This window comes from Astatotilapia calliptera, chromosome 10 (genome assembly GCF_964374335.1).
Source record: "Astatotilapia calliptera chromosome 10, fAstCal68.1, whole genome shotgun sequence".
Lineage (NCBI taxonomy): Eukaryota > Metazoa > Chordata > Actinopteri > Cichliformes > Cichlidae > Astatotilapia > Astatotilapia calliptera.
The window spans coordinates 11,128,244-11,152,606 of NC_137431.1; the positions used below are offsets into that span (position 1 = coordinate 11,128,244).

A 24,363-nucleotide genomic window follows, 5' to 3' on the forward strand; every position below is an offset into this window, starting at 1 on the left:
GTCTTATCAACACCTACTCCATGATGCAAAAATGAACAAAAATATAACATTCTCATAGATATGTGAACATAACAATAATAACAGGCGACAGTAATATCATTATGACCACAGTGAGAACTCAGCAAAACAGAGAAGTCAAACCACTTATTTACCAAGCCAGCTCTTCCTCATATTCTTTGTTTTTTGTTTTTATACAGCTGTGTGAACATAGGCAGTGACATGCAAGTTTTTGTTTCCTCTGTGCAGTTATTCCGCAGTTTTAGTCTCTTGACTGTAATACTGAAATATTTACCATAGGTTCTTACAGCCTGTTTATTAAATATATAGTTTTATGATACTACGTGATGTTTTTGTCTAACTTGAAACAAATTCTTTATATTTGTGCGTTTGGACAGTTTTAAGCTCAACCAGGTCATTAAATTAAAATGTTCATCTTTAATTTACTTAACTCTTTCCCCAGTGCATTCAGAAGTTGTTCCAAATTATTATCACAACATAGAAGTTTGGTGTCATCTGCAAATAATATTGTTTGTAGTGATCTGGAAATTACACAATGTCATTAATGCATAAAATGAACAAGAATGGTCCTAATACAGATCCATGAGGAACCCCCCAGTTTTAAGTTGTTTGTTATTAATTTGAACAAAAGATGTGTTTGATAAAAGGAGAAAAAGATGTATGTTTGTCAGTATAAATTTATTTAATTCCATTTTATATGTGTTGTATTATCATTTACCCAAACAGAATAAACAACAGTTTTTAGAATCTTTTAAATTTAAGTGTATCAATTTCAGTTTTAACCAAAGCTGAATTACTAAATTTATATGGCAAAACAATTTCTATTTGAGGGACTCAAACAAAATTACAATTTGGCCAACTTTCTAACTCTGAATAGTTAAAATGTACAAAATAAACCCCCACAAAAACCCAGAAATAGTGCAATTAATTATCAATTATATTCTAAAATAACCATGTCCAGACAATACATGAATGCAATTTTTTAAAAAAGTTAACAGTTGTCATCTTTACCAAATGTCAATATTCAACAAACGTGAAGTTGAATGAAAGCAGAAAAACATATTTACTTGGATACATCTGTGCCACATCAGAGCTAAATTTAGCTCTGATTTGGGTCCCATCAGACCCCGAGAACAATATTAGGCTTTTTAGCTGATTAACTTTCCAGCAGCCAATGACTTTTTTTCTGTCAGCTGTTTGTTCTGTGTTACAGTGGGCTTACCAAAGCATTTTCTTTCTTCTTCTTTTTTGCTGGAAACGGTGCTGCTGAAAGCAGTTTCTTACAGATTAAGGTGTTTTTCTGTGTTTTTTTCACTTACATAAGCAGCAACATCTAGTTTGACATTTGCTATCCTTAACATTATATAGTCATTTGGTGACATTATTACTTGACTTATATTTTTTTGTGCTGGATTGTGATATAAGATGAAATCCATACTTTGAGCTCCAAGATGATGTTTTGCAGGTTCAACACAGCTAACTGTCGTCTGCTAAATATGAGAACAGACAGCAGAGGGGCAACATCAAACTAAAGTTACTCAGTCTTTGTTCCTTTTTTGTGCTACTAAACACATAATACTATAATAACACTATGATAATACTATGCCTATAAGATAACTATTTTTGCTATATTCAGAGCTAACGACAACATTGGCATTTTACAAAACATGGCTACGGGTACTAACACTCTCTTAACCAGGTGTCATGCCTTAACCCTCGACTGTTTGGCATTTCACATTCTCTCACATGTTTTTTATGTCCATACATCTGTATGTTTTAAAATAATCATTTATGTTCAACAGTGTCAAAGGCTGTTTTTTAATCTATAAGTACTCCACTGGCATATTCCCCAATATCAATTGCTGTTGCTGTGTTATCAGTAAACTCTAAGGAACTTTATTGTAACCATGGTCAACAAAAAAAGAAAAATAATCAAAACAATATTATTATAGTATCTACAGAAAGTTTAAAAAAATAATTTAAGTAATATTATCAGCTAAATTCATATATAACTTTGCTTGTTGTGTGTCTTTTTATTTGTTTTTTATGGCAAATAAATCTCAAAATTCAGTCAAGTTCCTTAGAGTCCAACTGTAACGACAAAAGCACTGAAAAAGAATAATTACACAGTACAATATTTTCATATGTGCTTAAATTAAACATCAGTATATCATCCTTAAATATTACTGTCAGCATCAGTTCAATGCCAGTGTAGCAACCCAACAGCATCCTCGGTTCTTCCAGAGCCAAAAAATTTATGTCAATTTCTGTAATGCTGCCTATGCCCAAAGTATTAGTATGCTTATACTTATATTATCATTGACAGTATTTTCCTTGATTTGGCTTCACCTCCTTGGCTGTCAAGTTCAGACATATTTCTGTTTATCAGAGCAGTAACCTACAGACACCGCTCCCATAAAGTGCCTCATGACTGACTCAGCATAAGGCTTCAAACCTCTTTGAAAATGTACAACTAATTATTGTTGGCTGTGCTGCTGACTGATCCCTTTCCGGCTTTCGCCTCCAAACAGGCTTTCTTGTGCAGAGCACTGCAGGTTTTAAGTGTTCTAAGCTTCCATTTTCCTGCTTGGCTGAATTGCTTGCTAGTTTTTTCTGTTGTCCCTTTTATGGGGAAAAACATGTAACCCTAACATTGGATATAAATGTAGTCATATTATATACTCACATTTTGTATCTATGCAGGTTCCTGAAAGCACTCAAAAATGATGTGAAGTGCGCAGACAAAACAGTTGTAAAAAATTGTTTTAAAAGAAAAATAATAGTAAAAAAAAAAATGCAGATGCCTGCATTTATTGTATTACACAATAAATGAAGCAAGTAAAAATTGTCTTGTGTTTTCTTATGTGGCAACATATAATTTCACTTATTGTCACATGGACCTCTACACAGTCAGTTAATCTCGCTGACATCTCAGTGATTTATTTCTGTAGGCAATTGTTCAAGTTTACTCAACTCAACAGATATTTAGCATATTTTTAATTATTAATACATTTTTGTGAAACAGAAATGAGTTTGATCATATGTTAAACTTTCCGTGGTTAATGGCAAACACCATTATGGGGCTTTTAGCTCAGTAGAGCATGAAGCTGGTATGTACACATAGCTTAGTGCAGCTGAGCAGACTGTATTCTCTTTGAAACCCTGTTCGTGTAACCATTGGAACTGAGGCACGGGTGATGTCATTGCAATGCAATCCACCACGTCCAGATTATCTTTTGAAGCTGCAACAGGAAAGGGGGAAGCAGGCTGAATTTCCTCCCCTTCTAGCTGCAGTCTAAGTGCGTGTACTGTTGTCAAGGTCGTGATGGCTTTAAGTAACCCCCACACTGAGAGAATTTATCACTGGCTCTGCAGTTTTACCTTTTTAAGAAAAATACATGTATCTGCACTAATCATTATGTGAATATAAATGGAAAGATTAGGCTGTTTTGTTCCATTCATTTACTGTCTGCTCTATTCCTGGGAGCTGGGACTGTCTGGCATGTTGTTATTACGCCTTGTGGTGGAATTTCCCACAGCAGCAGGACTCACTTGCCTCTGAGATCACAGCTGAGAGGAGACATGATGATGAACATGATTCACATAAGCATGGAGTTAGGTATAGGGGCAACACCAGGGTTTTCTGGTTTTTTAAATCAATAGTAAGGATTCATTGGTTCTCAAATCTCCTTCAACATATTGTGACAAACGACTCAATAGCAAAACAATCACTTAATGGTGAGCAATTGCAAAATACCTCTATTTCATAGCACTGTCAGTGTGTCGTAACTGTAGGGTTTTAGAAATGGCAGGATAGTGGCTAATTCTTAGGATGAATATAGGACATGCCCGTGGTTGATATGTGTTATTATATTTCATTTAATCACACTGCAAAAATGTGATATGAGGTCAAGAGCTTCAGTCAGAGGAGGGGTGGGGCTGAGTCAGACATCTGTGTTGGCTGGTGAGGATAAGCTCTATTGGCGCTTATGCTTCTCCCAAGGAGTTCCAAGTATTGACAGAGGTCAAAGTTTGCATATGGTCCAATTATGTGCTCACTTGTCCCATTCATTCAATAAATTTCCTTGATGTGTTTGGTTGGACTGGTTACTGTCATAAAATGATACGTTACTGCATATTATCAGAAACACATAAATGCAATGTGAATCTGTGCCCCAGTTTCTGCTGCTCTTATTGTCAGCTTAGCTCTGTCTTCCCTGCAGAAACCTTGTCATCATCGTTTTATCTGGACTCAGCTGTTTTCCCCCTCTGGCTCCCAGCGTAATGACCTTTCTCTTCCAGCCAGCAGACAAGAGTCACTCCCCCATTTCTCCATTGTAGGCTGAAAAACTCATCTAATCGAGTGGGGCGTTATGTCACTCACCCATCTCTCCTTATATTCCTCCTGTCTTTTTGAAAAAACAAATAGTCCCCTCTTGCGCTTTCATTCTTTTGTTCATTTATTTATTTGTGTTTATTAATCCTGGCATCTCTACCTTAGCTACTGAGTTTCGTGTTGTTGCCTGGACAGTAAAACTCTAGTGCTTTCCTCACTGTGTCTGTGGTTAATTACTTTTTTAGTATGGCTATTTAAATATCAAGTAGGGATTTCATTTACTAATCGCACCTTCAAGTATATTTCGAAGTTCAGAAACATTGAGGAGAAAGGGTGTAACGGATAACACAGAACAACGTACTAACGCTGTACTCTTCCGTTTATCCTGTAGAGGTCGGTAGCGTTGCGTTTCTGCATTGACTCTGCAGTAAAATTACAAGTAGAAGAAGAAACAGGAGGCGGAGCTGAGTGTTTGAAAGTGGCGGGCAGTAACAACTCCTCTTAGGGACCTGACTTGAGTAAAATTTAAAAAGTCGAGGAAGTTAGCGTTAATAATTTGATATATTTAAGGCTTAATGTTTATTTGAGAGCGTCTATCAGGCAGAACCAACGAATGTAGTTTTCGCTATACTTAATTAAACACTGGCTCTGGAGGAAACGTGTAAAGGTAACGTTAATGTCAATGTTTGCTGATAACTCCCGCTAGTTAGCTACGGTTAAGCTGTCGCTGGTTTCAGCTGAGCTAATTAACAGTTATCTTGATGCATTTTTGGTAGTGCTTTCTGTTCTGGAAAAGTAGCACCGCTAACTATGAAATGTGAATTGCTCGAGTGGACTTAAAGTATGGCTGCTGTTTGTGTCCTCCAGACAAACAGTTAAAATTTATCGTCAACGATACAACCCCCTCCGTGGAAAATGGTAGATTTCCACCAGGACAGGGAGTCATTGCACAGCTCTGTTTTGTTCCGATTAATCTCCAGAAGGGCTGAAAGCTGTGGTGCACAGAGACTGATCACGGAGTCGCAACATAGGAAGTCAATAATGGAGCAATTTTTTAGATACTGACACCACCCATTGTTTTATTAAGTCATTTTCACAAATAAGCACTTATGTAAAAAAAAAGACAACCGCATAAATGTTTGACACTCAGCCATATAAAGTGTGTAACCGTAAACTATCAGAAGAGATTTCTATTTTATTTCTAGGACGTTTTTTTGGTCTGTCAAATTGTCTAGCAAAAGTAAAGTCTTATATTTGAACATACAGGGAGTCCCTATTACACCACCTGCCTTAATATTGAGTACTCAGAACTTTTTTTATTTTGTATAAATTATAAAGTTTTTTTTTAAACATATTTGTTCTGCAAATATATAGTAACATGCCTTTTAATCACATCAGTGCCCAGCTTTTTTTGGTAATCCCTTCATTTTGTTGTTTTGCAGTTATTCATTGGAATATTGCATCATGACAAACGAGGATGAGAAGGTCATTCCGGTGCGAGTTGCCTTACGATGTCGCCCACTAGTACCAAAAGAAATCAACGAGGGATGTCAGTCCTGCCTCACTTTCGTCCCTGGGGAGCCACAGGTGCTCAACTGCCTTTCTTTTACAGGCATGCCTCACAATATATCAAAATCAAACTACACTGTGTTTTCGTTTTGTACTTACATTGCATGTTGTGTGTAAAAACTGCTGCATGTTTGTTTGGTTTCAGGTGATTGTTGGCACAGAGAAGGCATTCACTTATGATTATGTATTTGAGCCCACTGCTGAACAAGAAGAAGTCTTCAGTACAGCGGTTTCCCCTTTATTGTCTGGGCTTTTCAAAGGTAGCTTTTAACTTGATGCTTTTTAAGTGAATGTCTTAAGATTTAATCTTCTTCCTGAGACGTGATTATGTAGGCTCGAAAAATAAAATAGCTGTGTTTATTTTTTGTATTCCTTTAAATCTATTGAATAATTTTGCAGCTAATTATGCTCCATCCATCATGTGATGTTATTGTTACTGTAGGCTACCATGCCACAGTTCTTGCCTATGGACAGACGGGATCTGGAAAGACCTTTTCGATGGGAGGAACCTATACAACGGCTCAAGAAAACGAGCCATCTGTTGGAGTCATTCCTCGAGTTATCAGGTGCATCTTTGCAGAAAAGGAGCAAAGGACAGACTGTGAATTCTGTCTGGCAGTGTCTTACCTGGAGGTTGGTGAATGTTTTTGGTTTGTGGTGTGTATGTACAATAGCCCTATAAAGTAAAGTAGTTAAGGTTTTCTTTTGATTGTAGATTTATAATGAAGAAATATTAGACTTGCTGTGTTCATCCAAAGACAAACCTGCTATCAGCATTCGGGAAGATCCTAAAGAAGGCATCAAGGTGAGTGACTTGTATGTTAAAAGCAAATTCAAATTTTTTGACAGCCCACCTGAACCACATATGTGCATTTTTCTCCATCTTTAGTTGAACTTTTATTAAAAATGTCCTGCTTTCCAGATTGTCGGCTTAACTGAGAAGCAGGTATTTTCTGCCCCTGAAATGGTGAGCTGTCTGGAGCTTGGAAACTCTGCTCGTACCGTGGGCTCCACAGCCATGAACGCTGCCTCTTCACGTTCCCATGCTATCTTCACCATCACACTGGAACAGCGCAGAGGGACAGATAAGTTAGTTTGGCTCCCTTTTTCCTTGATAAAACATGTTTCATCTTATTGTCCAAACATTTTTTTCTGATATAGACACAGAATACCTGCTCACAGTGCTCAGATATAAGGTGACAGTCATTTGAATTCTGTACATTTTCATATTCCTGTTATGGGTATTTGTTATAGAATTGCTCTAAATGTTACAGTTTTAATTTAACATTTGTCCAGTAAAAACTTTGCCTTGGGTTGTTATTATATTGTCAATCTTTGATTTACTGGAACCGGCTTTGGACACTATGTTTCTGTTATTTTGCCTTTGTACATCACCACAGCAGGTTGTTGGTTTTTTTTTGTTTGTTTTTTTAATGTAATCCTCAACATGAGGCATTTGGTTCTATTTCAAGGGGTATTATGAAAGAACTGTATGAACTGCTTAGGAATTAAAGTTGTTTTTGTACATAATGCCCCACTGTCAAAGTGTCAAAAGAAACTGGACAAGCTGCTTCATGACCGGGTGTTGCTTGTTGCCTCATTAAGAGATTAGGCAGATAAAAGATCTGGAGTTGATTCCAATTGTTGAACTTGCATTTGTTGGTTTTTCATAGAGCTGGGCGATATGAGATTTTTTCATATCACGATATGTTTTTTTCATTTCAGGCGATAACGATATCTATCACGATATAAGCCAAATAACTATATTTGTAAGATTTAAATGTGCCGTTGCTCACAAGTAAAATGTGAAATAATCAGCAGCTTGTTTTTATTTAAATATTTATTTCCCATAATAAGTTCAACAGGGTAGATGTACTTAAGGAACATGAGACTTTTTCAGATAAATAAAAGGCAAATATTGCAAACTACACAAAAGGCAGCCGCTAAAGCGTTTAAGTTTCAAAATAGAACAAATGAAACAGACGACTAAATTAGCCTGATAAAAACATAGTGAATACATCAGACAAAGAGAGAAAATGTATGAAGTTGCTGAATCAACAATCTAGTCCGTTCTTTAAAAAAAAAAACCAACAACAACCTAATCCACTCACCAGCTCAGCAACACCAAAAGGACCACAGAAGGCACCACCACAACCTAAAACTAACAGCAAATATTCTTGTTTTTTAATGTCATTATAAGGTGTTTGTTTGTTGAATTTTGAGGTGAAAAATGAATCCATGTTCGAATAAGACTGTAACATGACAAAATGTGGAACAAGTGAAGCGCTGTGAATACTTTTTAGATACATTGTATCAGCTAAATTGTTGATTTACACAGTGGGTGGGCCCAGAATTTCAGTGTTTCTCTTTTGTAAGCTACTATAATATTTTCCCTTAAACTGGGTTAGTGTGTTTGTGCACGTCCTCATTCTACAACACCCAACAGGCATTTCCAAAATATTGCCTACTGCAGTCTGAATATTTGTACAATCCTTTGTTTCAGGGCTGATTCAGTTGTTTCAAAGTTGCATCTTGTGGATCTGGCTGGATCCGAGAGACAAAAAAAAACCAAAGCAGAAGGAGATCGTTTAAAGGAAGGTAACCAAGATCAGTTAAAAGTTGTAAGCCTTTAATGTGCGATTATCACGGAGACATGTGCTGCTATGTAAGGTGTATTAAGCTACATTTCTGTGTTTAATAACAGTACTTCTGGTCATGCCGTCCATATTTATGTGCAGGTATCAGCATCAATCGTGGCCTTTTGTCTTTGGGAAATGTGATCAGTGCTTTGGGGGATGAAAGCAAGAAAAACACCTTTGTTCCTTACAGAGACTCTAAGCTCACCCGCCTGCTGCAAGGTAAGCTTTGATGTAGATGGCCAGATGTTACATTATGGTCATTAGGTCAGACATGGATACATTCTCACTGTGAGGATTTTCAAAGTCAGTCAGGGTTTTATTTAGGTTTTCAGAAGGCTTAGGCTACGTTCACACTGCAGGCGAACGCGCATCAAATCCGATTTTTTGACCCTATGCGACCCATATCCGATCATGCTATGACAGTGTGAACGGCGCAAATCCGATATTTTCAAATCCGATCTGGGTCACTTTCGTATGTGGTACTGAATCCGATACATATCCGATGTTTTAGAAAGCGACTGCTGTTTGAACGGTCAAGTCGCATTAAATCCGCCTTTTACGTCACCGACACAAGACTGAAGCCAATTATCAGCGCCAGAGAAGCGCCCGAGAAGACATCGCGAACGCTTCCTGGCCATCCAGTGTGGATGTCAGTGAAACTGTTGGGAAGACAACGTAAACATTTTATTTGTACTGTATAATCTGCAGATTCTGACAGAAATCTACAGCTATCCTTTGAAGCACCGCTCCTCTCTTAAATGGCAATAAGGATCATTATTAGGTTATTTACATTATTATGTAAATAACAAAATAACTTAAAGCAAAAATTGGGAAACGTGAAGACCGAAGTCTTTATATTAAGGGCCATCAGTCAAACAATACTGTTGCTCTGGGTCTAAACAGAGCGCGTTGTGTGTGACATCTTCTTTTGCGCATGCGGGCCGCTTTGAGCGTTCACACTAGAGAGCGTTTGCTGTCGCATTTTATTTGTAGTGTGAACGAGCAGACAAAAAAATCGGATTTGATCAAAAAATCGGAATTGAGCATTAAGACCTGCAGTGTGAACGTAGCCTTAGATGCCTGGAGTCCAGGATTGGTGATGCTTTTATTTACCTTTAATCTTGAATTTGAAGAAAAATGCAAGAAATAAGACTCATAATTCACAAACATGAATTTAATTTGAGTTAAACTGGATATGTGCTGCCCTTTTCTTTTTCTTTAAGTGTTTCTTTGTTTTGCTCATTATATTCTCTAGCAAAACCAATTTTATTAAAACATTTTAAATCTGTCATATATTTTGTCCTGATTCCTTTAAAGTTGTATTTGTGGACTCTGCTGGAGTCGATAATTCCATTTTAAATCATTCTTATTTAGCTTATACCAGACTTTGGTGTGATTCCTCGATTCTTCCACTGTCTGAAACAAGACTTTTAAGGTCCCTTTCATATGAGGCCTTTAAGCCAGCTATGTTCTGAATGGCTGCATTCTGCAAACAAGGTTTGAACAGCAAGTGGAGGCTGCCATTCTACTTTCAGAAAGACCTGTATGACTGAGATGATCATAAGATGTTGTCACATAGGCCCGCTTCTACTTTCAGCAGACACAAACATTATGCCTTTCTATGGTAGGGCTTGTAGTATGTGGTATTTTCTTTTTTCCTGCTTGTTTCACTTCCATTACCATGAAAAACTGAAACATCTTCAGACTCCTTGAACAGGATTCGCATTAAGCTTAGGTTTTTATTTATTTGAGGGAGAAAAGCTACGGGTGTTCAAAGTGGTAACAATGCATTGTAGAACTTAACTGCACCCCTGTAAACGTATACATGTATATGTGTGTTTGTCCTCAGATTCTCTGGGAGGCAACAGCCACACTTTGATGATTGCTTGCGTCAGTCCTGCAGACTCCAACATGGAGGAAACCATCAACACGCTGCGATATGCTGACAGAGCTCGCAAGATTAAAAATAAACCAGTTGTCAACATCGACCCCAGAGCTGCAGAAATGAACCGCTTGAAACAACAGGTGCAAAAATGGGTGTTGGGCCTCATTATCATCAGCACTCAAATTACTAGTGTTGCAGTTTTTCATTGAGTGGTTTAGTTTGAAAAAGATTAAAGCATGTTCCAAATGTTTTCAATGGTACCCTGGTGTAGGTCCAAGAGCTGCAGGTGATGCTACTTCATGCACGTGGAGGAGTAGCTCCGGTGCTCTCTGGGTAAGACAGCTTTCTCAGTAAACCTCAGGGTTCAAAGAGGATGCCAAATAAATGCAGCCAGGATAAACATCACCTATAAAGCAAAAGGCCATAATAGTTGCCCCTGTTGCAGGTCAGAGAGTGCAGAGAACGTGACTAAACTGCTGGAACGAAACCGCGCTCTGCGGGATGAGAACAATAAACTGAGCAGAGAGCTGAGTGAGGCAGCTGGACAGACGGCCCACATGTTTGAGAAGATCATTATGGTGAGCCTGGTCACAGCAGCATCCTGTTATTACTGCTTATGAAAACAAAAGGATTGGATTTGACACGAACAAAAACAGTTGCAAATTATTTACAGTTGATCTTTTGACCTTAGTTTCTTTCTTACATTTCCACTGTTTTGCATCATCATAGTTTTTATATGCTGTTTGTTTTATTTTGTAGACAGAGCAAGCAAATGAGAAAATGCAAAGCAAGCTGGAGCAACTGCGGCACCATGCAGCGTGAGTTTGCTAAAGCAAAAAGCCAGCAAAGCTTTAGAAGAGGTCTCAAAAAGCTTTAACAGTAGCTGTGCTGAAATCTGTTCCTACAAAAAGCAGTTTCATTTTTTTAATTTGACTCAGGATTTCAGCTTGTCAACAAATCCACTGAGTCACATTGATGTCCAATGGTTTTTCAGATGTACTGTAGATCTGGAGAAAGTGATGAAAACGCTGGAGGACCAGGAGCTCAAGGAGAATGTTGAAGTGATGAAGAATCTGCAAAACATCATCTTGGAGCTCAAAGTATGGATGTCTTCTTACATTACAATCCAGTCAAAGAAATATAAGTCAAGTAATAATAGAGTAAATTGGTGCTTCTTTTTTAAATAGAGAGCTTTGCCTGATGTTAAATATAGAAAGAAATGGGTTAAATAAATTTGATGACAACTTTCTTTTGCTGCTGTGTTATTAAACTATTTTGCAATTCTTCAATTTTTCCACTATTAAATTTGAATATTCTTCTTGAATGTTATGGTTTACTCCTTGTTTGCTTTGTCAGAATGAGAGTGCGGGCATCGCCGCCTCCATTGATGCAGTGGCTGCAGGAGAGGATTTACCTGAAGTGTCTGGGAATGGCAATAAATGTTCACCAGAGGGATCCCCATCAGTATGTTTTCAGTTTTGTTTTCTTAACGTATCTTCCACGAGTAGCGGAGCATCACATTTCTTTTATCTTGGCCAAACTAACTTGACTGAAGACTGAACCAGATGTAATTTTAGATGTTTTCCAACTCTAATACTCTCCAAATAGGATGCCACTGCCCTAAAGGACTCCCCAGAAGCCTTCACAGCCCATCATGCATTGCGGCAAGCCCAGCTCTCCAAGGAGCTGATTGAGCTTAACAAAGTCTTAAGCCTGAAAGAAGCATTTGTTAAAAAAATGTGCCAAAATGACAGCCAGCTGGAGCCGATGCAATCTGAGCACCAGGTCAGCATTACAGAGTCACTTAACTGTCATCTCACTACAGTAGACAAGTTTAAGCGAGGTGTTATTGACTGCCAAGTCACAGTTTATTATTGGCATTTTTAAACTTTGCAGACGTTTCTACTTGAATAACAAATTCTAAATGGTTTTATTAGTAGAGGCTGTCACATACACAGATCTCAAAGTGTAGTGCAAATACGTGTAAGCCATATTTCAAAATATCATGAAACGGTAGACACATTTTAATCTTTCGGACTCTCTTCCAGAAAAATGTACAAACTCTACAGTCTGCTGTGGATTCACTGCAGAAGGAGAAAGAGGAACTCGTTTTGGCCCTTCAGTCTGCAAAGAAAGACACCAACCAGGCTAAGTAGGAAAGCCCTTTCTTTGTTTTGGTGCTTGTTGTAATATACGTGCAGGTTCTTATACTTGACCTGACTTGACTCCACCATCCTCGCCCAGGCTCAGCGAGCAACGGAGGAAGAGACTGCAGGAGCTTGAGAGCCAGCTGGTAGACATGAAGAAGAAACTTCTCGAGCAGTCCAAACTGTTGAAACTCAAAGAGTCGTCTGTTCAGAAAGTTAGCAAGCTCATGGAGGAAATACAGGTAACGGTTTATTTTCCTTTAATGGTGTGTTGAATATTTTGTGTGGCATGGGTTTTGTTTTGTTTTGTTTTTTAAACTGATCTTTAAATTGAAGTATGAGACAAAACAACACAGTTGGGAATTGTGATATAAACCACAGCTGAGATGCTTAATCTAACACTGAGTCCTGTAAAAGCAGGGTGTAGGGCTGGGCTATTAGTTAAATCTTATTTCTAATTGTGCTTTTTGGCTTTAGGGGATTATGAAAACAAGATGGTTGATTTTTTTTTTTTTTTTTTTTTTTTTTAAATCTCTTTAGATTCGTTTTCATTACAAAGTTCTTGTGATACCAATCCAAATCTCAACTGGCCTGTTATACAATACATGCTTTTATTTTAGGTTTAGAATTGCTTTATGTCATATTTACCTCTTTCTTTTCGTTTTAAAAAATTTGATCTCCTTCTTTACCGTTTTTGTGTTGGCTATTTTTAATGGGAGAAATACTTTAGAGCAGCTTTTTTTTTATTTTTTATTTTTTATTTTTTATTTTTTTTAATTACTTTTTCCTTCATAAAATCGCAAACTAACAAACAGTTTATTTGGCTTCAGCCATGATGACAAGTCTTGATGAACAAAGGCTCTCTTTCTGTCTAGTGAAAGCTAAAATTGTAACAAGATCACAAGTTGTGAACCTTTGGAAGGATCATTAACTGCTGCCTGCAGCTGATTTGTCTGCAGATCACACACGAGAGCCTGTGATCGTATCTCCATATCAGACAATTATAGTTTTTGTTTATATTAAAAATCTCTGGCAGAGTTTTCAGATATTGTTTTTATAGTCAGAAACTAATTAAGTCAATGTGATGAGAGCCACCATGTAACTGATGAGTCATTTTTGGATCATCAAGCAGCCTCAGTAATAGATGTAATAGTTTATCTATTATCTTTGTTCAGTAACATATTTCTCTTCTGCATTATATGGCACTTTGTGAGCATGCAGTACAGAAACCTTTTGTCACATGGCGTCATCGCGTGTACTCTGAGCTTTGTTTTTCTTTAAAGCGTTTGAGTAACTACAGACACAAGTTTCAAATGTCGCTGTGTTCTCACAGGCTATGAAGACCCAACGTACACAGCTAATGCGGCAGATGAGAGAGGACTCTGAGAAATTCAGGCAGTGGAAGAACAAAAAGGACAGGGAGGTACTGCAGCTGAAGGAGAAGGTGAGTAGAGATAAGACTCTTATGGAGACATAAGAGGGATGACTTCAGTTGTTGCACTCTCTAGCCTTTTCTTGTCAAAAACCTGTTTATTCTGGAGGTTCTTTGACTTCTGTAATCCGTTTATTTTGTATTTTTTTGCAGGATCGTAAACGGCAGTATGAGCTGCTTAAACTGGAGAGAGATTTTCAGAAACAAGCCAACGTCCTGCGTCGTAAAACCGAAGAGGTGTGGCCATTCACTGTTGCACAGTTTGTTTGTTTTTTACCATTTGAAATTTTTGTGTTCATAGGGTTGAAGAATCACTGGAAAAGGTTTGTAGCTGTTTATGAGGTGCTCTTTTTTTTTGCTTAAAGGCTGCAGCTGCAAACAAGAGATTAAAAGATGCTCTACAGAAGAGAAGTGAGGTAGCAGAGAAGCGCAAAGATGCCCAGAACAAAGGCATGGAGGGAGCAGCTGCGAGAGTGAAGGTAGAAAAACATGATTCTTGAGAAATGGTCAAATATTTTGTGTTGGAGATAACTCGGACTTAAAGTTTCACAATATGAACCGTTTTCCTTTTCTGTCATCAGACATGGTTTCTCAACGAGGTGGAGGTGATGGTTAGCACGGAGGAGGCCCGGCGCCATCTCAATGATCTTCTGGAGGACAGGAAGGTTTTGGCTCAGGAGATCAACCACCTCAAACAGCAGCTGGAGGCTGGGGAGAGGCCGGCTCCCAAAATCAGGGTGAGCTGACACATCTGTACAGTTGTTATAGAAAACGAAACATGCAGCAAGGCCCTGTTTCAGTGCCAGGTTTGGCTAACAACACTGAGTTTGATAACCCTGGGATTAGCTGGGTTTAAGATCTAAGCTGGTTACTGTGGAAACGGACTCTTTGACGGGCTTTCTTTTGCAAACTTTGGTGTTTCTCTCTGACTCTGCCCTCTGGCTACACCTGAACCAGCTGTCTGACACTGTTTAATATCCTCATTCACAAAGTGGCTATCAAAGATCAGAGTGGAGCCAATTAAGCTACAGAAGTTTACATTTTTACACACGCTGAAATCTCAAGAACACGTTAGCTTGCCGTTTGTTTGCTAAAGTTTTTTTTTAAGTAACACGAGCAGTTGAATAATAAATGAGTGATAGAAGGACAGAGACAGTTGTCATTACACTGTATATTTATAATCGCCTCAGGATAAAATCTTTAGTGTCTAACTCTGTTTCTCTAGATAGAAACAGAGCTGTGTAAGTGTTTAAACATGTAACACGCTGATCAATAATCAACCATTTGTTGTGTTGTAATCGCTCACAATGATGGAAAAATGTCTGTCACAGTTGAGATCTTCCAGATGAAGCTGAATGATTCTTAAATATGTTTGTGACCTTTTAAATTCAGACTGCAGCAGGCAGCAGTCAATAAATCGGCCTTTAAATGATGTTAAACAATATTTTGAAAGGTACAATGTGTGAAATTCAAAGACTGAACTCATCTGAACAGATGAGAACCACAGATTCAGACCGGATGAGGACCAGATCCAATTTAGATGTGGTTATTTTCCAGCTCATCGTGTCCATTTTGGATCCATTCACAGTGACTTATTTACACGAGTTAAATGCAAAACCAACTTGCTTAACTCTTAGTTTTAATAGCAACTCTGTAAACATCTCTGCTACAGCAGAGACAGCCATCATCTATCAGTGAACTCTGATTGGCTATAATTATAAACATTCCTCTGGGGACCATTAAAGCAGAGTTTGTCTATAAATCTAATTAAGTGTTTTCTTTTTTAAATAAAATAGTTAAAGTGACATGGATGCAGAGAAATGTGGTTAAATCATTTACTTTATGTCATCTCTCCATGCAGCGTCGGACACTGATCATATCTGAACTGGAGAGCCAGGGGGCGCTGGAAACCCCTCTGACGAAACAGGTGGAGAACCTGGAGACAGAAATTGGCCTCAGGTGAGTCATAAAAACCAGCCAAACAAGACACCTCAGTCTGTCAAAACCAGACAGTATAATACCTAGCTGCCATGACATTTCCTTTGGTTTGATAAGTTCCACTGGCTTCATTCTGTTTCGAGGCCACTTAGATGAGCGTCTCTGCTGCTGTCATCTTGGTTACAAAAGTGACGAGGAGGGGTGGGTCTGAAAGCATTGTAGTGGCTAATGACCTGTGATTGAGAAGTCGTTAGTAACTGAGGACATAAACCTAGCAGCAAAGTGTTTACAGAGGTGAGGCCAGAAAGCTGATTTCTCATAGACTTCTATAGGACCAAAAGCCTATGTGCCTAATTGCAACTACTGCCACCTGATGGCCTTCACAAAGAATGCAGGTTTTAGGCACTTGCCCATTGGCTGAATTTTTTCCAACCTGAAAGTACATCCATATTTTTTTACTGTCTGTGGTCCAAACTGTTTGTGTGATTTAATGACTATTTCAAGCAGCCCTTTTTTCCCCCCTTTATATGTGAAAAAAACTCTATTGTCTATTTCTAAGATGCTCTCTGTAATAAGTAATAGCGGTTTAAAAAAAAAACAAACAAAAAACCCTGAATTTGTTCACTGATTATTTCAGGGGTTTTTTTTGTTTGTTTGTTTGTTTTTCGATTTTCCTTGAAGCCTCTCAAGCTTTTAGCAAAAGATAAGTTTGGAGTCCAGTTTATGCCAAACTTACACCAAACCAAGGGTTCAGAGCTGCAAAGAAACATCTGATGTTGCATTTAAGTACAGTTGTTGCAATTTTAGTAATAACTGTACTTAAATGCAACATGTGTGAGCTGTCACTTTATCATTTTAATATTGCAATAAATTCGCAAACGTTTAATATACTTCTTTTTCTTGGTTCATGCAAATAGCGGTCAGTCGTGTAAATGTTGTCAACAACCAGTAACTTGGTTCTCTCTGGTTTCTCAGCCACAGTCGGTATCTTCATTTTTCTTTTAGGCTGTTTTTCCAGAACAAACGATCACACATGCTGCACTTGTGGCCAAAGGTTCTGTACTCAAGCTAAAAGGTCCGCTGTATTAGCAAAATCCTGCTAACGAAGCTATGTACAAGCTTGTTTTATTTGGACTAAAATGCTGTTTGCGTTTGTTTTGTGCGTATATGCTACACGTTAAAGGTTTTATAAGATCTGCAGAGTGATTTGCACCTTCACAGGAATGCCCAGATAGCGGACCTGCAGCAGAAAGTTCTCGCTGCAGACAGCGAGGGACGTTTTAAGCAACGCATAGACAACATCACCAGTATAGTTGAGACCAAGTGTGCCCTCAAGGTCCTGATGTCAGAGGTAGATAAAATGAAATGAGAATGCATGCATATATTCCATGACCATAACTGAATTGTTTAATTGTACAATAGTCAAATCACTTAATGGTGTTTGGTTTAGAAAAGAAAATCTAATATTTTTTTCTTTTTTAAGTTGGTTTCTGCTAAAACAGCCCATGCCAAGCTAGAGAGCGAGGTGACACAGGAAAAGGCAAATGCACAAGACTTAAGGAAGATGCTGGCTGAAGAGAGAAATGTCATGTCCACCATGGACATGGAGCACCAGCAGCAGCTGGTTGAACTCGAGCAGAGGCATCAAGAGAAGGTGCTTCATAGATGGGCTCGCTTTAGACTCAAAAATATTGACCTGTCGCAGCTCCATATATTTACCTTTCTACCTTGTTTCTTCAGGTTCTTTACCTCCTTAACCAGCTTCAGAACAAACCTATCGGTGAAGATTCAGACGAAACAAACTTCACCATCAAGGAGAGTTCAAAGGAGAAGGAGCTCCTGCAGCGCCTCAATGTTCAGGTTTGTCTGGACAGATTTTACAGCCGTTTGTGGTTTAATTAACTTTAGCTTTCTTTGTTTTAATTAATTAATGCAGAGTTGTGCCCAGAGCTTATGTTGTAATATCATTATAGGAGGAAGAGCTTGAAAAGCTACGGGAATTAAGCGAGCAGAACCAGAAACTGGTGGAGCAGAATGAAGAGTACAGACGGGTAATGGTGTTTTTTGTTGTTGTTGTTCTTTTTTTCCCTCCAATGTCATTATATTTCTGTTGTCATGACTAGCCAGTTGTTCAGCCAGTTAAGTATGGCAGTCTGAGTGTTTTCTCTTATTAATTTTTTAAAGCAATCAATTGCAGCAGATGGCGGCCCCTCCCTGAGCCTGGCTCTGCCAGAGGTTTCTTTCTGTTAAAAAGGGAGTTTTTCTTTCCCACTGTTGCCAAGTGCTTGCTCGAAAGGGAAATTTCTGATTACTCGGGTTTTCTCTCTACTATGGTTGGGTTTTTCCTTACAATATAAAGCGCATTGAGGTGACTGTTGTTTTGGTGTTTATTAAATAAAATTAAGTGGAATTATTTAAGGCCCCCCTAAAGACGTTCATGCAATCCTGATTATGTCCTTATCTCTACATATTTTGCATCATACTAGTCTTTGATTGTTATTGACGAGGGCGCTAAGTGCTGCAGTGGAGACAGAGTAGACTACAGTTACTACCTGTATGCTGGAAATGTTGAAAAAAGTGTTTGCCTAGATGAAAAGAAACCCTGTCATAAAGAAAGTATTTGTGTAATTTCACTCACTGCCAGAAGGAAGAAATAAAAGTTCTGCAGTGCAGGTTTGAATAGTGAAAAGCAAAAAAAAGCATTGCAATTCTCTTCACCTAAGTTATATGACTAACCTAAACCTGCCCGTGTCTGCAGAAACTCTCAATGGTGCACCTGGCAAGTGAGAAGAAAATCCTTGTGCCTAAAACCAACAAAGAAAACAACCCAGATGATTCGTTTGAGTACGTCCCTCCAAAGGTAAGTTTTTCTTGCAGATTTACTTGAAGTAGCTTCAATTTATGATTATTTGAACATAACATGGTGCTTTCTCTGTAGCCTAAATCAAGGCGCTTTACCACAGCTAAAGCGCAGCTGAATGCGACCATCAACATCGAAGAGCTGATGTCACCCAGCGAGGACGAAAACGAGGAGGAAACGGAAGAGTGGCGACCTGAGAAACAGGAGAGAGGACGCAGAGTCTCAAAGAAACCGAAACAAACCGGGGTAAGACGGGAAGAGGAGTCTGGCACTTTTTTTGAATTGAACTCCTTGATCTTATAGAAACAGACTGTCCACAGTGAAAACAAATCATGTGCATCTTATCATCATGTCATTTCTTTGAAAATGTCACATATTTCAGACCAAAACAGAAATGAAACTGTTTGCATCAGGATAGAAGGCCTATGAACCTGGTTTCTCTTCTTTTAGTGTGCGTGTAAAGGTCGCTGCAGCAACAAGCAGTGCAGGTGCCGCAAAGGGAAGATGACATGTGGGGAGAACTGCCAATGTGATCACGAGAAGTGTCGAAATATGGATAACCAGGTGCCCGCTGAGGCAGGTTTTTCCTCATTCTTGCTCCCTGTTCTTAATTTGGGATAAATGATGGGTTGTTGGTGTAGATGTAAGATTTCCGTGCAGATTTAGAGCTGCACAAGCATAGCAGTCACTCTTAGCTTTTGGGGTAGAAATATATAAGAATCAGATTTCACACCAGTTTCATGTATGAAAAATGTGCTTAAAATGAACTTTTACTAACTGCTTTAGAAGAGAATAAAAGCTCATATGCTGCAGGGCTCCAGTTTTACTCATTAATTGCATCACAAAGAGTTTAGAGATCAGCCACCGAAGTCTGGCCTGATGTACTAGAAACAACATGTATTTTTTTTAATGCAGTGAAAGAGTAAAACTGGATCCCCACAGTGTTTGGTTGTCAGTTTAATTTCAGGCCATTTCCTGCACGCTTCTGGGATGGATTTTTATAGTGTGTATTATACAATAAACATGTTTCATAATGAAAATGATTGAAAAACCTAAGAAGTGAAAATAAGACTCAGAACTGAAGTGAATGTTAGCCTAAGAGGTGTGTTTCTGTGTAGTCAGGTCTGGCTTTCACTGCCCAGCATATTTCTATCAGTGAGCATTGTTCTGAATTTGGGACTGTTCATTATTTCAGGATGCAAGCTCCACAGAAAGCACTTCCCGAGACTCTCTATCTCTTCAGGATTCCAGTCCAGGCAACAATACGTTCTTCAAGCCGCCGTCTTGCACTCCCACAAAAAAGGTAAGAACAAGAGTTCTTTGTACCAAGGCTGCGTGTGAGTGAATGTAAACATATTTCTCAGTTACATTAGTTAACATTAGTTTTCTCATTCAATGAGGCAACTCAACTGTAGAAATATAGAATTGCAGCGAGAAAAAACTGCTACAGTCGTATAAATCATCAGTTCTAAGATTTTAAGTATCAAGATAAGGGGGGGAGGATCTGATCCTTGAGAGGGTCTAAATGATTTAAGTACAACGAGAGATGAACACGTGGGATACTGCACCTTATTGGGGTTTTTTTGTTTTGTTTTGTTTTGTTTTTTTAGCAATGTCAAAATGCCAAAGTTTTTTGTGAAAAGTGCACCTGTACAGTTTCCAGAGGAATTAAGAGTGTAAGTAGCATCCAGGTGCTGATAATCAAATTGAGTTGATTATTGGATTATCAGTAGGTGAGAGCTCCTCTGAAAGCAGACGTTTAGGCAGTTTGCAGCTCTGGTCATTCAGGTGTATGCTAGCACACGCAGGAGAGACGTCATCAATGATCTTGGAGAACAATTGTTGCTGCCCATCAATCTGGAAAGGGTCACAAGGTCAACCTGAAGTCCTGGAAAATATTCAAGGCAGTTGCCAGTCTTCTCAGGAGTGGACGTTCCAGCAAATCCATCCCACAGTAAGACTGTGCAGTGCTCAGAGGAACTACTAAAAAAAACCCAGAGCTACTTCATACTCTACCAGCTTCAGCTAAATGAAAAGGAAGAAAAAACAGTGTGGCTTGTTTGTGTCTTCTCTCTAAATAGAGCACAGCATCACAGTTTAGCTTTACAGAGTTTTGTCTGAACAAACCACAGGACTTCTGCAACAATGTCCTGTGGTCAGACACGACCAAAGTGGAGATGTTTGGTGATGATACACAGCACCACGTTTGGAGAAAACCAAACGCAGCATATCAGCAAAAAAGGAGGGGACCTACGATGTGAGAGGCTAATAAGGTCATTTAGGAAAGAAGGTGGTTCTATAAACTGTTGAATCATGGGATGCATTTTTGCAGTTTTCCACAAACGGCTTCTGGATTTTCTTTGTCTTTGTTAAATGACTGGGTGTTGTTCATCTGAGGTTGTATTTAAGTAAGAAGACTTTTTTTTTTTTTTAACATCCTGACACTTAAAATCGAGAGTAAACTTAGACTGTTTATGTCTTGCATGTTGCATAACCAGCTAACAGTGTTGTGCTCATTTACTATTTTAGGTGCTAAAAGAAATTGGAGATATGGGACACACCACCGCAGACTTGAAGGTGGCAGAGGAAGAGCAGGAGGACAACGATGATGAAGAGGACAAAACAACAGTCAGCTTCCTCAAGAAGAAGAAACGACTCCTGACGAGTTTCCAGAACAGTTTTTTCTCGGGATGCACTCCAATCAGAGAGGAGTCCTAATCTGGACACTAGCTGTCAATGTTTTTTAGATGAATGTTGTCCGTGCGTTTAAGTCTTTCTGTTTATATGTGACTAACGTGTTACTTGAAAGTAGCTATTGACACTTCAGTTTCAGTAGATGCTGATCAAAGAACTGTGAATAGCACTCAATGATTCACAATGACACGATCAAACTGTACATGACTCATTTATCCCCCCAAATGATAATAAACTCACTTTTCTAACACATTAAACCGGTTGTCACTACAGGTGCATAACATCTTCTTATGGATTAAATTTGAGTCCTTTTTACTGCATACTATCTGCTGAATAAAGTTTTGAAGTCTATTCTTTTTCTTTTTTTTAAAGCAAATTGATGTTTTTTCTTTTGTAACTGAAAGATAATTTATTTGAATCCTTCTGGTAGGATTAATGTGGAACTTCTGATTTGTTTTGTTGTTGTGTAGGTTAAATTAGTGTAAATGATAGATGAAATAAATGTTTCACCAGGAAAACAGTATTCAGTTGATGATGCTTTTGGAAAATGTACATCATGTCCCGGCTGAGCAGTGTGAGTACTGAATGTATTAAATTCTTCCAAATCAAATTCTCAGGTGGAGAATAAGCACTTATCAAGATGCCAAGTCATGTATTGCATGAAAACATTGTGATGTCAGGTTTTGTTGTTGCTTTTCTCCAGTCCACACATCCGAGTGCCTCAGCTGAGAGCAATCTTAGGTTTGTTTAACTGGTTCATCAAAGCAACTCCTGGTCAGATCTCATATGGTCATGGGGGGTTGTACAAAAACATTATGTACTGTGATACACAGGCATGAACAATGAATCCTTTAAGTATACAAAGGACGAGGCTTTTAGATTTGTACTGTCACCTCAGACACCACATATGAATTCTCATACCCATGTTTCATTACCGTATGTAAGGCTGTCTTTGCTGAAGAAATGAAAATGTGCAGAAAAGAGACCACGACCAACGTATAGATGACAAGTTGTGACTTTTTAACACAGATATGCTCATTTATTTTCAGCAGATTAAATAATTGACCCTCCCTCTCCGGACAGCTGACAACAGCTAAACAACAACTGGTTATATACCAACACTTCCCCTGGGATTAACAGTTTGATTCACTTCTCAGATCAGTTTTGAGAGTTTATTCACTAAGTGTCTAAATCCAACATTATTTGAGCTACTTCAAAGAATGTTTCACTAATAGCAGCTAACAGTGGATAACAGCAGCAAAAACAGGAGCACTTACAGACAGAAGTTCAGGATATCCTCAATAACTCACCTCTCTGAGCTCTGTTTCATTATCTTTTCAGCACTCGCTGCGGAGCTGTCAAGAAGCACTGAAAGGGGGGGAAACAAAAGAAGACACGATAGCAACAGGTGCATGTGCAAGCACAAAAACATACATTAGAATATAATTGTTATATTTAAAAAAAGGCTCTGACTCTGGTACTTTAGAGCTTTTATTGACTCATTAAAGTGCAATGCTCTCAATTTGGAGCTATTCTGAGGACACGTGTGTCCACAATCCTGCATGTTATGTCTGATTATTGAAGACAGAAAAGAAGTCTGATCATCAAAACAAGCTGGGCAGGGACTAGCAAACATTTGTCCCAGGGGTCTGTAACTTGATGATCCAGACATCATGAAAGGATCCATCTGACCTACATGTAGATACCACACTCATCTTCTTGTTGCATTTTTTCTGAGCCAAAATAATTGAATAATCTTGTCATATTTTAAGATTTGTGAAAACAGCTTTTGGCTACAATGTCATATTGAATCACGTTCAGTATGACATCACACTAATCAAAGATCTTTAGGTACTTATAGTAGTTTTTACTTTGGGCACACACAAAGTCCCGATGACAGCGTCAGTGCAGGATCTGAGTATGAGCTGGCAGATGATGAAACTGCGGTGAACAATAAGTCTGGAAAACTGGATGTTCCTTGGTAAAGATTATAAAGTGGGTAAAACGAACATGCCAAAAGCAAACTGTCACAAGCTGAACGGAAAGAAGCAACAAATTGCAAAGAGAATATCCACTGATCCCAAAGCCAATTCCAGCACAAAACCAAGTTCAGCACAATTTTTCATGGAGATCACCGATTTAACAGTTAAATGTCTCATAAGGTGCTTCAAAGTTCTCCTCTTGGAACATTTTCATCCGATCTAGAAGCTCTTATGGGATGTTATTGGCCATGACAGCTGCTTCCCAGGCCAAATGAATTACAAGACAAAGCATCACTGTTAAATAGAAAAGTCTGCTTGACTTTTTTTTACCCGCCCCCAGATAAAAAGCATTCAGGCTAGTGCAAAAACACTTTACCAGAAAAGGCCACGGAGGCGGAGGACTAAATTACAGATTTACGCAAGAAAATAAATAGACGGGGATGAGCACGAAGAGGCGCATCTAGTTTAAGAGGAGAAAGATTTCATCAAGCCTCAGGGAGATGGGTTATGAAGGCTCCCTTCATGAATACAGAAGACATTTTGTCTCAATAACACAGCAGGATGAAAAGGAAATGAGAGGTCTCTCCCATTTGATTGGATTCAGACGTGAGGGTCGAGGACACCGAGGCGAGAAGTACTTTGAGAAACAAGAGGCGATGAGTTTTAAAGGCAGCGTCCTTCGTAGTGTGCAGCTGGCGTCACGTTTATGAATGGAAACTTTATCACACGTCCAAGTAAAATGCACAAGTTGAAGTGTGTCATTCAGTGTAATGGCTCCCTGCTCTCATGAAAACATAATGGTTTCAGCTCAGGAAGGTAATCTGAGCCAGAGGCCTGTTTTTTTTCTCGTGCACAGCATGCTG

The 24,363-nt window shown here is 38.6% G+C and overlaps 1 protein-coding gene across 3 annotated transcripts; it reads left to right on the forward strand.

Annotated features, from left to right (window-relative positions):
- Positions 1-4,791: 4,791 nt before the first annotated feature.
- kif4 (kinesin family member 4) lies at positions 4,792-22,036 on the forward strand. Of its 3 annotated transcripts, none has more exons than XM_026182532.2 (31): positions 4,792-5,021; positions 5,797-5,941; positions 6,069-6,183; positions 6,366-6,556; positions 6,639-6,728; positions 6,846-7,012; positions 8,427-8,521; positions 8,662-8,781; positions 10,412-10,587; positions 10,719-10,780; positions 10,893-11,025; positions 11,207-11,265; positions 11,442-11,547; positions 11,804-11,911; positions 12,056-12,232; positions 12,496-12,599; positions 12,692-12,836; positions 13,928-14,038; positions 14,180-14,263; positions 14,392-14,505; positions 14,608-14,763; positions 15,888-15,985; positions 17,186-17,315; positions 17,448-17,618; positions 17,705-17,824; positions 17,938-18,015; positions 18,723-18,824; positions 18,903-19,070; positions 19,275-19,400; positions 20,020-20,127; positions 21,354-22,036. In XM_026182532.2, exons 2-31 carry the CDS (start codon positions 5,819-5,821, stop codon positions 21,540-21,542), a joined length of 3,726 nt encoding a protein of 1,241 aa, XP_026038317.1. In that variant the 5' UTR covers positions 4,792-5,021; positions 5,797-5,818; the 3' UTR covers positions 21,543-22,036. The 3 variants fall into 3 exon arrangements, with proteins under 3 accessions (XP_026038317.1, XP_026038318.1, XP_080163152.1); XM_026182533.2 differs by having other exon boundaries at positions 19,275-19,388; XM_080307026.1 differs by lacking the exon at positions 19,275-19,400.
- Positions 22,037-24,363: the final 2,327 nt, after the last annotated feature.

Bases quoted from the DNA above. Each gene is read 5' to 3' on its own strand.
- kif4 (XM_026182532.2), top strand. From the start codon at position 5,819: ATGACAAACGAGGATGAGAAGGTCATTCCGGTGCGAGTTGCCTTACGA. The intron at 5,942-6,068 runs GTGCTCAACTGC...GTTTGGTTTCAG, and splicing joins TCGTCCCTGGGGAGCCACAG to GTGATTGTTGGCACAGAGAA. The intron at 7,013-8,426 runs GTTAGTTTGGCT...CCTTTGTTTCAG, and splicing joins CAGCGCAGAGGGACAGATAA to GGCTGATTCAGTTGTTTCAA.